Below are 17,370 nucleotides of genomic sequence, written 5' to 3' on the forward strand. Positions count from 1 at the left end.
GTGATCAAATTTTGTTTTCCCTTGTTTGTCCTTATCTATAGGTTCTACCACTTCTGTCCCGGCAATCTCATGGGGTGAGGGAGAAGGGGTATTACAAGAGCAGGGATAGGAAGGCAGCACAGACATCATTATTATTATTATTATTATTATTATTTATTTATAGAGCACCATTAATTCCATGGTGCTGTACATGAGAAGGGGGTTACATACAAAATACGTATACAAGTTACAGTAGACAGACTAGTACAGAGGGAAGAGGGCCCTACCCTTGCGGGCTTACATTCTATAGGATTATGGGGAGGAGACAATAGGTGGGGTGTAGGTCAGGCGGCGGCTCCGCACGGTGGTCGGGCGGCAGCTCCGCACGGTGGTCGGGCGGCAGCTCCGCACGGTGGTCGGGCGGCAGCTCCGCACGGTGGTCGGGCGGCAGCGAGTTCATTGTAGATTGTAGGCATTTCTGAACAGATGAGTTTTCAGGTTCCGTTTGAAGTTTGCAAGGGTAGGGGATAGTCTGACGTGTTGAGGCAGCGAGTTCCAGGAGACTGGGGATGCTCGGGAGAAGTCTTGGAGTCGGTTGCGTGAGGAGCGAATGAGAGAGGAGGAGAGGAGGAGATCTTGGGAGGACCGGAGGTGACGTGTTGGAGTGTAGTGGGAGAGTAGTTCGGAGATGTACGGAGGGGAAAGATTATGCACAGCTTTGTAGGTCAGTGTTAGAAGTTTGAATTGGATACGGTGGAAGATTGGAAGCCAGTGGAGGGACATGCAGAGGGGAGAAGCGGGGTGGTATTGAGGAGAGAGGTGGATAAGTCGGGCAGCAGAGTTAAGGATGGACTGGAGAGGGGCGAGCGTGTTGGCAGGGAGGCCACAGAGGAGGATGTTACAGTAGTCGAGGCGGGAGATTATGAGGGCATGCACTAGCATTTTAGTAGATTGCAAATTGAGGAAAGGGCGGATTCTGGAAATATTTTTGAGTTGAAGACGGCAGGAGGTGGTGAGGGACTGGATGTGTGGTATGAAGGATAAGGCAGAGTCAAAGGTCACTCCGAGGCAGCGAACTTTGGGTACTGGCGAGAGCGTGGTGTTATTTATTGTAATAGATAGATCAGGTGGAGAGTGTAGGTGAGACGGAGGAAAGATGATTAGTTCAGTTTTGGCCACATTGAGCTTTAGGAAGCGAGAGGAGAAGAAGGAGGATATAGCAGATAGACATTTCGGGATTTTGGACAGCAGAGATGTGGCATCTGGGCCAGAGAGGTAGATCTGGGTGTCGTCGGCATATAGGTGGTATTGGAAGCCATGGGACTTTATGAGTTGTCCTAGGCCAAATGTGTAGATAGAGAAAAGTAGGGGTCCTAGGACAGAGCCTTGAGGGACGCCAACAGAGAGATGGTGGGATGAAGAGGTTGTGTGAGAGTGGGAGACACTGAAAGTGCGATTTGAGAGGTATGAAGAGATCCAAGAGAGGGCAAGATCATCATCACCATTAGATGTATCTCTGAGATCAGGGATAGCTAGGGTCCCCTAGTTTGAGGGCCAGTTTAGGAGCCCCAGTCCCCGGTTATCTCATCACACTCGTGATAGCCGGCATTTTGTCTCAGATCTGTTGGGTCCGTCCCATTGCTAGGATGAGATAGCAGTCAGCTGGTGCCTTTCACACACTGAAAAGCTGCCTGGCCTAATAGAACTATATATTTACTGTTTAATTTGTTAATATTTTTCCTGGGAAATCACTTCAGCTATATTATTATTAGTATTATTATTATTAGCAGCACATTTAAATGAGACTTTTGTGTCCTTTGCAGGTTACAACCTCTGCTCTGATGGGGTCGATTCTCTAGGTCATTACAATGGTTCAATTTCCGTAACAGAGTTTGGCTCGGACTGCCTGAACTGGGCTGACTTTCCTGACTACGTGAAGCAATATCCAGGACGAGGGCTAGGGAATCACAACTACTGCAGGAATCCAGATGGAGTAAATACACCGTGGTGCTTCTATCGTCAGCCGTCAGGAATGATTAGCTGGGCTCACTGTGACTGCAGCCAGGGTACGTGTGCAGGATAGCAATTATACTGCAATAGCAAACAAATTACTCCTTAAATCAAATTGGAGATAAGAAAAAAAATATTCTCACTTGATAAATGTTGTCTGTTTCCCACTAATGAGAAGGAAAGCTTACACTTCATTAAATGATTATCTGATTATTTATTGTCCGTACTCCTTACAGGTGCTATTCGTCTGCTGGCCGCTGACTATTCTTCTCACAGTGGTGGAGTACAGCTCTATTTAAAAGGGGCTTGGGGCACCATATGTGGGGACTACTGGACAGATTGGGATGCTAGCGTGGTATGCAGACAGCTTGGAATCAGGTCAGTTAAATTGTGCATGATTGTACTTCTCAATAAAAAAAAGCTTGCCTATTGGTTATTCTGTATGTATGTCTTCACCCATGAGTTTGACCATCTTTTCTGCTCTTGTCAAGTTTTTGTTTTTTTTTAACAAACCTTAAGCTGATCATACGTAGGAGTTTGATATTGATATATGACATTCTCATCTCTATGGATAATATTAAACTGGATAAGTTATATCTTAACCCTGCAATCTTAACCACTGTTGTTTTTTCCAAGAAGATCTTTTCGAGTTGTCAGACACCTTATTGCTCTTGCCCTTTTTAGCTGAGATCCAACTCAGTTCCACGTTTTATGGTGGAGTTCTAGGAGTAAGCTATAATTTAGCCACTTTTTGTCTAATGTCTATGGCCAGCAGCTACACATACATGAATATTGTACATAAGTAGACATTGACTATTTTCTACAGTTGGAAGGACATGATATACCTTAATTGGGTCAACTTTTACTTTAAAAACGTATACATTTAGCTAAGGCATTGCTTCTAGCGAATCAAATAGGAATTGGTAAGTGTCACCGATGTAATCACAAGAAACAAACCTAAAAAAGAAAAATTACATTACTCGTTGCTATTAAAGTTATCTTCCTGGACTAAAACATGACATCTACACTTATTCTTAAAATAGGCAATTGATTTGTAATTGAAGGCGACTTATGGTCATGCCACACACAATGACAGCGATGACGACGTCGCTGCTAAGTCACCATTTTCTGTGAAGTAGCAGCGACCTTGCTAGCGATGTCGCTGTGTGTGACATCCAGTAATGACCTGGCCCCTGCTGTGAAATCGCTGGTTGTTGCTGAATGTCCTGGACCATTTTTTGGTCGTTGCTCTCCTGCTGTGAAGCGCACATCGCTGTGTGTGACATCCAGTAATGACCTGGCCCCTGCTGTGAAATCGCTGGTTGTTGCTGAATGTCCTGGACCATTTTTTGGTCGTTGCTCTCCTGCTGTGAAGCACACATCGCTGTGTGTGACAGCGAGAGAGCAACGAACTGAATGTGCAGGGAGCAGGGAGCCGGCTTCTGCGGACGCTGATAACCAAGGTAAATATCGGGTAACCAAGCAAAGGCTTGGTTACCCGATATTTACTTTCGTTACCAGCATCCGCAGCTTCTTAAAGCCGGCTCCCTGCTCCCTGCACACGTAGCCAAGGTACACATTGGGTAACTATAAGCAAAGCGGTTTGCTTATTAACTCGATGTGTACTCTGGCTACGAGTGCAGGGAGCCACCGCTAAGCGGTGTGCACTGGTAACCAAGGTAAATATCGGGTAACCAAGCAAAGCACTTTGCTTGGTTACCCGATATTTACCTTAGTTACCAAGCGCATCATCGCTTCCACGCGTCGCTGCTGGCTGGGGGCTGGTCACTGGTGAGATCTGCCTGTTTGACAGCTCACCAGCGACCGTGTAACGACGCAGCAGCGATCCTGATAAGGTCAGATCGTCGTCGTGATCGCTGCTGCGTCGCTACGTGTGACCTAGGCTTTACACTCAGACCTCCCATAAGCATCAGAACAAAAGGACACAGTAGATTGTGTGTATGTTCAGCCACAAGGCACAACTACGTTTAGGCATTAATATATGAGCCTGGATAATATTGACAGGGTGGAGACATTCATTGGTGTACATTCGTTATAAGAATCCCCAGTTGATTCTGAGGTAAGACCCACACTGATGACAAGGGTAGACTGTCAATGTTTAGTCCAGTAAAACCTCAGTAACAACAAAAGACATTAGGCAAATGTTAATTCAATTTAAACTGTTTCTTTTTCCACTGGACACCAGATTTTCCTGCATTTTAGATATTTAATGACTTAAGGCCGCTTTACACGCTGCGACATCGCTCAAGCGATCTCGTTGGGGTCACGGAATTTGTGACGTACATCCGGTCGCTTTAGCAATGCCGTTGCGTGTGACACCTTTGAGCGATTTTGCATTGTTGCAAAAACGTGCAAAATCGCTCATCGGTGACATGGGGATCCATTCTCTAATTTCATTGCTGCAGCAGTAACGAAGTTGTTCCTCGTTCCTGCGGCAGCACACATCGCTCCGTGTGACACCGCAGGAACAAAGAACCTCTCCTTACCTGCCTCCCGCCTGCAATGTGGAAGGAAGGAGGTGGGCGGGATGTTCGTCCGGCTCATCTCCGCCCCTCCACTTCTATATGGCGGCGGTTCAGTGACACAGCTGTGACGTCGCTGTGACGCTAAACGAACCGCCCCCGTAGAAAGGAGGCGTTTCGCCGGTCACAGCGACTTCGCAGGGCAGGTAAGTAGTGTGACGGGTCTGAACGATGTTGTGCGCCACGGGCAGCGATTTGCCCATGTCGCACAACCGATGGGGGCGGGTACCCACGCTAGCGATATCAGTCACGATATCGCAGCGTGTAAAGCGGCCTTTATTGACACACGCAAATAGAAAAAGGGGGAAATATTCTGACATATACGGTACTGTACAAAAATTTTAGAACGGTGTGAAAAAGTCTGCAAGGTAAGAATGCTTTCAAAAATTGAAATGTCAATAGTTTATATTGATCAATTTACCAAAATTTCAAAGTTGATGAACAAAAGAGAAATCTAATCAATATTTGGAGTGACCATCCTTTGCTTTCAAAACAGCATCAATAGCTCTAGGTACACTTCACTTAGACAGAGTTTTTAGAGGATCTTCATAGGAAGGGTGTCCCAAACATCTTAGAGAATCAACCACAGATCTTCTGTAGATGTAGGTTTGCGCAAATTCTTCTGTCTCTTCATGCAATCCCACACAAACTGTATCATCTTGAGATCAGTGCTCTGTTGGGGCCATATCATCACTCCCAGCACTCCTTTACACGGAAGATAGATCTTGTTTACATTGGCTTTATGTTTTGGGTCATTGTCCTGGTGCAGAATACATTTGGAGCCATTTAGAAGAATCCCTGATAGTATTGCATGATGGATAAGTATCTGCTTGTATTTATCAGCGTTGAGGACACAATCCTGGCCAAATATTTAAACACTATTTACTGAAATGCAGTGCTTTTTTTATATAGCACCAACATATTCCACAGTGCTTTACATACATCAGCAACGCTGTCCCCAGTGGGGCTCACAATTTAAATTCCCTATAAGCATATTTTTGGAGTGTGGGAGGAGGAACCCAGAGAAAACCCACACAAACACAGGAAAAACACAAGTCCTGCTGGGATTTTAACCCAGGACACCAACGCTGCAAGACTGCAGTGCTAACCACTGAGCCACCACTTCTTCCTAGACTTCTCCAAACAATAGTTAGATGGGTGTAGCTGGTTCCACCAGTTGCTGTCAGTTCTGAGCTGATGCCACTGCTGGACATTTTCCAGTCTCGAGGGGACGTAAGCCTGATGTATCTTTCATCTGCTGTATGATGTTTCCTTGGCCGACCACTGATACTACAGTCCTCAATGTTGCCCAATTATTCATGCTTCCTCAAACAAGCTTGAGCAACACATCTTAAAACCCCTGTTTGCATTGCAATTTTACTTGGAAAAGAATATGTTGATTCACTATAACTAAGACAAGAAAGGGTGTCAGATCACCAAGCCTGGTCCAATCAGCTTCAGCAGAAGACTATGTATGGACCTGACAGGAGAGCTTCAATGAACATAGATGAATGAGAAGAATATCCAAAGGAGCTTAGTAGAAAATAAAGTTTTACATTTATTGCTTACAATTAAAACTCCATCCAATAGTTAAATGCTCACCAAGGCATAGATGAATATAACCTACATATTTGGCTTGTTGCCTCTTACCTGGTATAAAATTATACCACTGAATTAGTGGGTTGATTAATTCATCCAATCCGAGTTAACAATTATCAGTAAATATAAAAGAAAACAACACTGTTCAGGATACCAACAATTGTTATAATAACAAAAAGAAAAAATCCATCTAAAAACTATTTATAAATACACAAAAAAACAATAGATTAATGGGATAATGATAATACAACAACTAGTATAGTTATCACTGCAGTATGAGATTCTGTCTTATATTTAATAAAAATAAACAGAAGCGGTACCACACTAAACTGTGCAATACCTTACACCGAATATCTTGGAACAGCCTCAGTCCTCCTTTTAGAAGAAATGGTAATGGGTGCAAGTGGACGAGGAGAAGAGATATCCAGAGCAAGAGTTCATGAAGTAGAAAACACTTTTTGGATCTTGGATGGTGTATGCCCTGCCCTATATTTAACCCAAGAGGTACTTGTGTCTTCAGAGTGAAAATCCACTTTAGTTCCCTGTCTAGCAGCTTTCTTTTGTGGTCTTCTCCCCAAATTGGTTTATAAACCTTTTCTATTCCTGTAAAGCTGAAGGCTTTGACATCTCCTTTATGTATGTTTGAAAAATGATTGGACATCGTAGATGCTCCTATAGGTAAAGGTTTGCGTGTGCCTGAAAGGTGTCTTCTGATGTGTGCTTTCAAAGGACCTGCAGTGCACCCCACATATTAGATTGTACAAATGGTCCATTCTATCAAATATATAACTTATGTGGTGCTATAATTAATAAAGTCTGCTATTTAAAAAAATTGGACAGGTTTTAGAGAAGAAAAATTCTGATGTGTGTATATTCGAGGGAAATGCATCGGTCATGTCCACATTTATAGAAGACTGTTAGCGAAAGCCATGTCTTCTTATTATTATAGCCCCATTTATTCTATGGTGCTTTACCTGTGAAAAGGGCTACACATAATAGGTACGTACAATAATCAATACAAGGCACAGACAGGTACAGGAGGAGAGAGGACCCTGTCCGTGAGGGCTCAGTCTACAAGGGATGGGTGAGGATACAATGGGTGAGGTTATATTTATTTTAATTACTATCACATAGACTTGGTGATACTATCGAGTCCAGTTTCTGATCTTGATTTAGTAGGAGTACATTTTAATATTTTTTTCATTTATTTTTAATTATTTCATGATATTGAAGGCTATATTTGGTAGAGAATGTGACGTAATTATTGAAGATTTTGTTTTCCTTCCTTTTCGTTGGATAATAGTTTTTTCTATCTATCCTAGAAACTATAGCTACGGCTCTATTAAGCGACAAATTCAGGTAGCGTCTGTTTTTTACTCTTGAGAATCTTTCAGATTCTTGAATATATGTGTTGTGGTCTGAACAATTACATTTCGTTCCGATTAATTTACCTATTGAAATGTTCTTTTTTATGTGCGGAGGATGACAGGATTGTGGCTTGATTATAGAATTGCTGGATGTAGGTTTTCTTTATGGTATAACCTCAGTGAAAAAATGTTTAGTGTCTGCAATTAGACTGAATAAACTTGCATTTAGCTTTACAGGAATAGAAAGTGTTTATGAACCAACAAAGGTATGGGGACCACAAAAGAAAGCAAGGAACCTAAATGGATCTTCACTCTGGAGACTTGCGTACCTCAAGGGTTTAATATAAGACAGGATCTCATATGGGCTTATACACACACACACACACACACACACAAACAAACAATCTTTATATCATGAATAAGACTAAATATCGAAACACATAGGTTCTATTTCTCTCTCATTCTCATTTAATTACTGGAGTTTTAATTGTATCCAATAAATGTGAAATTTTATTTTCAACAGAGTTCCCCTCACTGGACAATCCTCTCACTTATCTATGTACATTGTGTCTTGTTGTTGTGCTCAGTGATGAAACAAGAATAAGACCATGTGCGCACGTTGCGTCCAGTACCTTGCAGAAATGAACGCATCCTCTGGCAGAATTTGTCAATGTCAAATTTGATTTTGACCACAAAAACGCTGGAAATACGCATTAGTTTTTCATGCGTTTTTGCCGCGTTTTTACCGCGTTTTACATGCATTTTCTGTGCTTAAAGGCAGATGCGTTTTCAATACAAATACACTACTAAATAAAGTTTAAACATTCAAACACTAAGAAAAAAATGTAAAAAAAAGATAACAAATATCATGCTTTATATCATACACAAAATAGCTAATTTAAATAAAAAGAATAATGTGATCTAATATTTATGCATAAAATAACGTTAAGTTATTGGTTTTCACTTTTTTTATACTCAAACTATATGTGTGTGAAAAAGGAGACGTCATGACCTAACTATAATGTCAAAAACACATGCTTTGATTTTCTCAAAGCATGCGTTTTGCATCAAAAAAGCATGTAAAACGCTATGAATGTGATTAAGGCTGTGTGCGCACGTTGCGTTTTTTTCTTGTGTTTCCACAGCGTTTTCAACTGCAGTGTTTTAATGCAAAAATGCATGCGTTTTGATTTCCAGGCAAAGTCTATGTGAAATAGGGCTTTCTTGTGCGCACAATGCTTTTAAAAACGCAGCGTTTTAGTTGCTTAAAATTTGTCAAATCTCTGCATTTGAAGAAGCAAGAAGCAACATGTCAATTGTTTTTGCCATTTTGGCAGCGTTTTGCTCTCATTAAAGTCAATGATAATGATCAAAATGCATCCTAAAGCACATTCATAGCGTTTTACATGCTTTTTTGATGCAAAACGCATGCTTTTTTGACATTATAGTGAGGTCATGACGTCTCCTATTTCACACACATATAGTCTGAGTATAAAAAAAGTGAAAAACAATAATTTAACGTTATTTTATACATAAATATTAGATCACATTATTATTTTTATTTAAATTGGCTGTTTTGTGTATGATATAAGCATGATATTTGTCATCTTTTTTTACATTTTTTTCTTAGTGTTTGAATGTCAAAACTTTATTTAGTAGTGTATTTGTATTGAAAACGCATCTGCCTTTAAGCACAGAAAATGCATGTAAAACGCATGCGTATTTCCAGCATTTTTGTGGTCGAAACCAAATTTGACTGACAAATTCTGCCAGAGGATGCGTTCATTTCTGCAAGGTACTGGACGCAACGTGCGCACATGGCCTTAGGATGCGTTTTGATCATTATCATTGACTTTAATGAGAGCAAAACGCTGCCAAAATGGCAAAAACAATTGACATGTTGCTTCTTCAAACGCAGAGATTATGACAAAGTTTAAGCAAATAAAACACTGCGTTTTTAAAAGCATTGTGCGCACAAGAAAGCCCTATTTCACATAGACTTTGCCTAGAAATCAAAACGCATGCAATTTTGCATTAAAATGCTGCAGTTGAAAACGCTGCAGAAACGTAAGAAAAACGCAACGTGCGCGCACAGCCTTAGGAGTTCTGAAAGTGCTGATATGGCTCCGACAGAACCCCAATCTCAACATTATCAAGTCTGTCTGAGATTACACGAGGAGGCTGAAGGATTTGTCCAAACCTTATTGCACAGAAGATCTGTGGTTAGTTCTCCAAGATGTTTGGAACAACTTCCCTGACAAGTGCCTTCAAAAGCTGTGCGCAAGTAAAGTATACCTAGTGGAATAGATGCTGTTTTGAAGCAAAGTGTTGTCACACCAAACACTGATCTGATTTAGAGTTCTCTTTTTGTTTATTCACTTTGCAAATGTTAATTTCTATTTTTAAAGCATTTTTTCCACACCTGCATAAAACTTTTACAAACTACTGTACTTTTAATCTTGGAAGTTCATACAAATCCCTAAAAAGTGCAGTTTGGACATTAGATATTTATTATTTTGACAGTGAAATTGGCACAGCCAAAAAGATCCCCGATTATGCTCCCTGGACAACCCCTATACATCTAGAATCTGCCAACTGTCGAGGGGATGAAAAAGCCTTACTGCACTGCAGTTATACCCAGGGAAAAGGTTGCAGTAAAAGGGAGCTCGCCGCCATTAACTGTTCTCCACCTAAAGGTAAATTTTTACACTTGTCTATCCTTAGAGAAATCTTCCTAGCATAACTCAGAAAACTGATTTGTGATCCTAAAACCTGTTTATAGGGTTACTAATCACCACTACTAATAAGATCTTATTTTTCATTCTCTGAAGAGCAGGTTTAAAGCCCCCTCTCCGTCTGGTGGGAGGAAAGGACCGGTTTGAGGGGCGAGTTGAAGTGTTTTTTAAGGGTCAGTGGGGAACAGTTTGTGATGACCACTGGGATGACAAAGATGCTGAAGTTATATGCAGACAACTAGGCTTTAAGTGAGTATGATTTACTATAACCTGTTGTATTGTAAGTTGTACATGAGTTTTGGATTTTCTCTTTCTAACATTAATCAAATCCCTCCATTTTCTAAACTACAACAAAAATGGTAGAGCTTTGGCTTATCATCGGGGGAGCCTTTGACTTGGTGTATAATACTCCTGCTGTCACTGCATGAAAGATGTTATGTTATTTGTTGGCTATAGCCAACTTTTTACTGCTTCGATGACCAGGCGTTGTAAGAATGATGGCAGATCATGGCTATGGCTTTTCTATGATATCCATAATATAAAACTACTGTACGAAAAAAGTTTGTCCAAACATTTCTAAAAGGTACTATTTGATTTTAGTGGGAAGCCTAAAGCTTGGGTATGGGCTCACTATGGACAAGGGAAAGGTCCCATATTGCTTGATGAAGTCGAGTGTTTGGGTAATGAGTCTTCATTGGATTTCTGTCAAAAGAGTGACTGGGGACATCACAACTGTGACCATATTGAAGACGCTGGAGTCTCCTGTAATCCTTATATAGGTAGGTTAGTTTTGACTTGATAATAACCATGACGAATATAGTTACGTACATCAAGTTTAAACTTCCTCCACCAATTATACATTTTTGTCACCTATAACCCACATTGTTGTTATGTACTGAATAAATCATCCGGCCTTCTATAAAAGCAGTTATAGTGTCGGCCATTACTACCCCCCTTGTGGTAGGGCATTCCACAGTCTGACTGCTCTTACTGTAAAAAAAACCCTTCCCTATTTAGCTGCTATTATCACCTTTCTTCCACTCGCAGTAAGTGTCCCTGATCCTTAAGGCCACTTTACACACAGAGCTTTAGTTCCCCTATCTAAGTTGCCATCTTCATCAGAGTTTGTGCCTTTGTTTTTCCAACATGTTGTTCATTTGCATGGTATTCTCGAAAACATTGTTTCTGACAGAGGAGTGCAGTTCGTATCCAGATTTTGGAGGATTTTTTGTTCTAAATTGGGTGTTCAGCTGTCTTTCTCCTCGGCGTTTCATCCTCAGACCAACGGTCAGACTGAAAGGGCTAACCAGACCCTGGAGACCTATTTACGGTGTTTTGTTTCTGCGGATCAGGATGATTGGGTTTCGTTTTTGCCTTTGGCTGAATTTGCCCTTAACAATAGGGCTATCTCTACCACATTGGTGTCCCCATTTTTCTGCAATTTTGGGTATCACCCCAGGTTCTTCTCGGGGCAGCTTGAGGCGTCTGACTGTCCGGGGGTGGATTCTGTAGTAAACAGAATGCAGCAGATTTGGGGGCAGGTAGTGGATAAATTGTTTCAATCCCAAGAAACTGCCCAAAAGATTGCCAATCGGCGTCGAATTGTTAGTCCCCAGTTTAAAGTGGGGTACATGGTGTGGTTGTCCTCTAAAAAATATTCCTATGAGAGTTACATCTCCTAAATTTAAACCCAGATTTATTGGACCTTATAAGATTTCGGAGATTATCAGCCCTGTATCTTTCCGTTTGGCTCTGCCTGTGTCATTTAAGATTCACAATGTCTTCCATAAGTCCTTATTGAAGAGACATGTGGAGCCAACAGTTCCTGCAGCAGCACTTCCTGACCCTGTTTTGGTACAAGGGGATCTGGAGTATGAGGTTGAAAACATTCTGGATTCCTGTCGCTGTAGGCGGAAGCTTCAGTACCTTGTGAAATGGAAGGGTTATGGGCAGGAGGATAACTCTTGGGTTGTGGCTTCTGACATTCATGCGGACAGGTTGGTTCGCGCCTTCCATCTTTCTTATCATGAGTAACCCGGTGGCGTTGGTGAGGGTTCGGTGACCCCTCCTCAAGGGGGGGGGGTGCTGTTGTGAATGTCAGTTATGCTTTTGCTGCTGTGAGGCTCCCTCTTGTGGCCAGAAATGGTTTGGACAGAGACCAGGTGTTCTGGAGCAATGGGCGTTTCAATTGCTAACTTTCTGCCTATTTAAACCTTGGTCTGCTAGCAGTCTGAGCCGGTTGTCATTTGTTCTTTAGTTTACCAGCCTTCTCATCTTGCTCCAGACCACATCTATCCCAGATAAGTGCTTTGTTCTTTCTTATGTTGTTTTGTTCTTTTTTTTCTTATCTGGGTTTGTCATTTACTGTGGTTATTGTCAGTTTATTTGCATGCAGTAATCTTCCCTCTCTGTTGCTTAGCTGGGAAGCTCCCTGCAGCTATGTTTGGAGTATTGCTCCTATAAGTCCATGTGTTTGTTGCTTCTTGAATTTGTAATTGTAATTGTTCCTGTTTTCTGTTTTGACTTTTTGTACTATCAGGTATTTGGATATTTGTACGGTTTTTCTCTGGCCACCATCAGCCTCTTTCCTATCCTTTCCTATTTAGTCAATGGGGCCTCACCTTTGCTAATCCTATCATCCATCTGTGTATTGTGTTTTCCTATATCACTGTAGTCTTTGAATGTGGGGGACTTGCTATACCTTTGCGGTCTATTTCTGAGGCAGAGAGTTATTCATCCTTCCTTCCTTTAGGATAGTTCTCCAGCTGGGTTCGCGGTGCATAGGATGTTAGTTCACCCCTCAGCTACTTCTAGTGTTGATGGTTAGTAAGGGGATGGCGGCCAGATTAGTTGCCAATGCTCTTGTCACCTTTTTTGCCAATGATGTATTGTGATCTTCCATGGTTCCGGATCATAACACCTCTGCTATATTACAGGGGTTGGAGGCCTCTCCGATATTACAAGGGATGAGGGCCGCCCCTCATATTACAAGGGATGGGGGCCTCTCCGATATTACAAGGGATGGAGGCCTCTCCGATATTACAAGGGATGGAGGCTTCTCCGATATTACAAGGGATGGAGGCCTTTGCTATATTACAGGGGATGGAAGCCTCTCTGTTATTACAAGGGATGAGGGCCGCCTCTCATATTACAAGGGATGGAGGCCGCCCTGATATTACAAGGGATGGAGGCTTCTGCTATATTACAGGGGATGGAGGCCTCTCTGATATTACAAGGGATGGAGTTCTCTCCGATATTACAAGGGATGGAGTCCTTTCTGATATTCAACACGGAATGGAGCCTCCCCTATATCAAATGGGTTGGAGGTTTCTGATATTACAAAGGATAGAGCCCTCTCCTATATTACAGGGGATGGAGGCCTCCCTGATATTACAAAGGATGAAGGCCTCCCCGATATTACAAGGGATGGAGGCCTCTCTTATATTACATGGGATGTAGGCCTCCCATTTGATCAGAGGTTCGAAAAGATGGGCTTGTTTAGCTTAGAAAAAAGACGTCTCAGAGGAGATCTCATTTATATGTATAATACATGTGTGGTCAATACAATGAACAGCACAGGACTAATTCATTCCAAAGACCATACTAAAGGCCCCTTTACACACAGAGATAAATCTGCGGCAGATCTGTGGTTGCAGTGAAATTGTGGACAATCAGTGCCAGGTTTGTGGCTGTGTACAAATGGAACAATATGTCCATGATTTCACTACAACCACAGATCTGCCAAAGATTTATCTCTGTGTCTAAAGTGGCCTTAAGGATTAGGGACACTTACTGCGAGTGGAAGAAAGGTGATAATAGCAGCTAAATGGGGAAGGGTTCTATTGGCCGGCTGCAGCGTGACGTCGATGTGACGCCGAACGTCCCTCCCACTCCAGGAAGTGGATGTTCGCCGCCCACAGCGAGGTCGTATGGACGGGTAAGTACGTGTGATGGGGGGTTATTAGATTGTGCGACACATTCAACAAATTGACCGTGTCGCACATACGATGAGGGCGGGTATGATCGCATACGATATCGTATGCTTAATTGCAAGGTGTAAAGCAGGCTTAAGTGGACCATCTTGGAGAATCTATCACATATCACCCAAATCACAGTCATTTTCTGAGAGACGGGAAGCTCTGAAATAAAATCCATAGACATGTGCGTCCAAGGTCTCTTAGGTACCGGCAAAGGCAATAAAAGCCCACTAGAACAAGAACAACAGGGCTTTGACCTAGAGCAAACTCCACACTACTGCACAAAACTACGGACATCCCGGGACAGGGAAGGCCACCAAAAAGAGCGGCTCACAAGATCCTGAGTAGCAAAAATGCCAGGGTGACCCACCAAAACAGAGCAATGAACCTTAGAGACAACCCGGTTTCTCCATTGGTCCGGGACAAACAGTTTCCCCGCAGGACATCTCTCTGGTTTATCCCCCTGAAATCCCGCCAGTGCCAACCGCAGATCAGGCGAAATGGCCGAGAGAACTACACTATCATTCAGGATAGTAGACGGCTCGGCAACCTCCAAAGAGTCAGCACAGAAACTCCTGGAAAGGGCATCGGCCTTAAGAGTCTTGGTGCCTGGCAAAAAAGAGACCACAAAATTAAACCGAGTAAAAAACAAAGCCCACCTGGCCAGTCGAGGATTCAACCTCTTGGCAGATTCCAGATAGGTAAGATTCTTGTGGTCCGTAAGCACCACAACTTGATGTCTAGCCCCTTCCAACCAATGTCTCCATTCTTCAAACGTCCACTTCATAGCCAATAATTCCCAGTTGCCCACATCATAATTACATTCAGAAGGAGCAAACTTCCAAGAGAAAAAGGCACAGGGCTTAAGTTTACCCAAGATAGTGTCTCGTTGAGACAGAACAGCACCTGCTCCGATCTCTGAGGCATCGATCTCAACTTGAAATGGGCGAGACACATCAGGTTGCTGCAGGACTGGGACAGAAGTAAACCGCCTCTTAAGCTCCTGGAAGGCCACAATTGCCTCTGGGGTCCAATTCTCAGCATCAGCTCCCTTCTTGGTCAAATCTGTCAGAGGTTTGACAATGGCAGAAAAATTGGCTATAAATTTACGGTAAAAATTTGCAAGCCACAAAAACTGCTGCAGGGATTTTAGAGAAGTCGGTTGCACCCAGTCGTAAATAGCCTGAACCTTAACCGGGTCCATTTCGATAGCGGAGGGTAACAAAATGAACCCCAAAAAGGAAATCCTTTGCACCCCAAAGAGGCACTTTGACCCCTTAATGTACAGTGCATTATCCTTGAGTATCTGTAAAACAGCCCGTACTTGCCCAACATGAGAGTTCCAATCATCAGAAAAAATCAAGATGTCATCCAAATAGACAATCAAAAATTTACCAATAAGGTCCCGGAAAATGTCATTCATGAAGGCCTGGAAGACAGAGGGGGCATTAGTGAGCCCAAAAAGCATCACTAGGTACTCAAAATGCCCCTCAGGAGCATTAAATCCGTCTTCCATTCATCATCCTCCTTAATACGGATGAGATTCTACGCACCCTTAAGATCCGGTTTCGTAAACCATTTGGCACTCTTCACTCTAGAGAAAAGATCAGACATCAGAGGCAAAGGGTACTGATATTTGATCGTGATTTTATTAAGAAGGCGGTAGTCAATACAAGGTCTCAATAGATCATTGGCAAAAAAGGTGACGAGCATTAGCAACTAATCTGGCTGCCATCCCCTTACTAACCATCAACACTAGAAGTAGCTGTGGGGTGAACTAACATCCTATGCACCGCGTACCCAGCCGGAGAACTAACTATCCTAAAGGAAGGAAGGATGAATAACTCTCTGCCTCAGAAATAGACCGCAAAAGTATAGCAAGCCCCCCACATTCAAAGACTACGGTGATATAGGAAAACACAATACACAGATGGATGATAGGATTAGCAAAGGTGAGGCTGATAGTGGTCAGAGAAAAACCCTACAAAAATCCAAATACCTGATAATACAAAAAGTCCTCAGATCACATGATCTGAACTCCGTCCTATATCAGGTGCTCTTGTCAAACCAATGAACAGAAAACAGGAACAATTACAAATTCAAGAAGCAACAAACACATGGACTTATAGGAGCAATACTCCAAACATAGCTGCAGGGAGCTTCCCAGCTAAGCAACAGAGAGGGAAGATTCCTGCATGCAAATGAACTGACAATAACCACAGTAAATGACAAACCCAGATAAGAACAAAGAACAAAACAACATAAGAAAGAACAAAGCACTTATAGATGTAGATGTAGTCTGGAGCAAGATGAGAAGACTGGTAAACTAAAGAACAAATGACAACCGGCTCAGACTGCTAGGAGACCAAGGTTTAAATAGGCAGAAAGTTAGCAATGGAAACGCCCATTGCTCCAGCACATCTGGTCTCCGTCCAAACCATTCCTGGCCACAAGAGGGAGCTTCACAGCAGCAAAAGCATAACTGACATTCACAACACAGAGGCCTCCATCCCTTGTAATATTGGAGAGAACTCCATCCCTTGTAATATCGGAGAGACCTCCATCCCCTGTAATATAGCAGAGGCCTCCATCCCTTGTAATATCGGAGAAGCCTCCATCCCTTGTAATATCGGAGAAGTTTCCATCCCTTGTAATATTGGAGAGGCCTCCAACCCTTGTAATATCGGGGAGGCCTCCATCCCCAGTAATATAGGAGAGGGCTTTATCCCTTGTAATATTAGAGACCTCCATCCCATTTGATATTGGGGAGGCTCCATCCCATGTTGAATATCAGAAAGGACTCCATCCCTTGTAATATTGGAAAAGCCGCCCCTGGACTATCAGGTCGTTACAGGGTATTGCACACTCTGCCCTCCCGTGCAATATCCACCTACTTCTCTAATATTAAAAACTTATTATGGGTCTAAAATAGGCCTCAATGTGACTAAGGGCTGAGAGTGACCGGGTCTCAACAGGTTTTAATATTAGAGATGTAGGTACTATCCCAACTGGGTACACCTTGTCGTTGGTGGGATGGCTTTATGCTTATTTTGATCAAAAACAGTGTTTACGAAGTACCATATGTTTATATGCACTATGCCTTTATTTACTGCAGGGTATATTTTCACAATTTTTCCCTTGCTTTCTTTTTGTCTTATGG

The 17,370-nt window shown here is 42.5% G+C and overlaps 1 protein-coding gene across 2 annotated transcripts in view; it reads left to right on the forward strand.

Annotated features, from left to right (window-relative positions):
- Nucleotides 1-17,370, forward strand: part of LOC142310960 (neurotrypsin-like) — a 121,840-nt gene that overhangs the window by 62,478 nt on the left and 41,992 nt on the right. For both annotated transcript variants that reach the window (XM_075348844.1, XM_075348845.1), the window contains exons 3-7: nt 1,803-2,045; nt 2,226-2,367; nt 10,022-10,194; nt 10,335-10,482; nt 10,834-11,012. In XM_075348844.1, coding sequence (XP_075204959.1) covers nt 1,803-2,045; nt 2,226-2,367; nt 10,022-10,194; nt 10,335-10,482; nt 10,834-11,012 — 885 coding nt within the window. The remainder of the gene's footprint in view (nt 1-1,802; nt 2,046-2,225; nt 2,368-10,021; nt 10,195-10,334; nt 10,483-10,833; nt 11,013-17,370) is intronic.

The sequence above is a fragment of the Anomaloglossus baeobatrachus genome, chromosome 5, assembly GCF_048569485.1.
Source record: "Anomaloglossus baeobatrachus isolate aAnoBae1 chromosome 5, aAnoBae1.hap1, whole genome shotgun sequence".
In the NCBI taxonomy this organism is placed as follows: Eukaryota; Metazoa; Chordata; class Amphibia; order Anura; family Aromobatidae; genus Anomaloglossus; species Anomaloglossus baeobatrachus.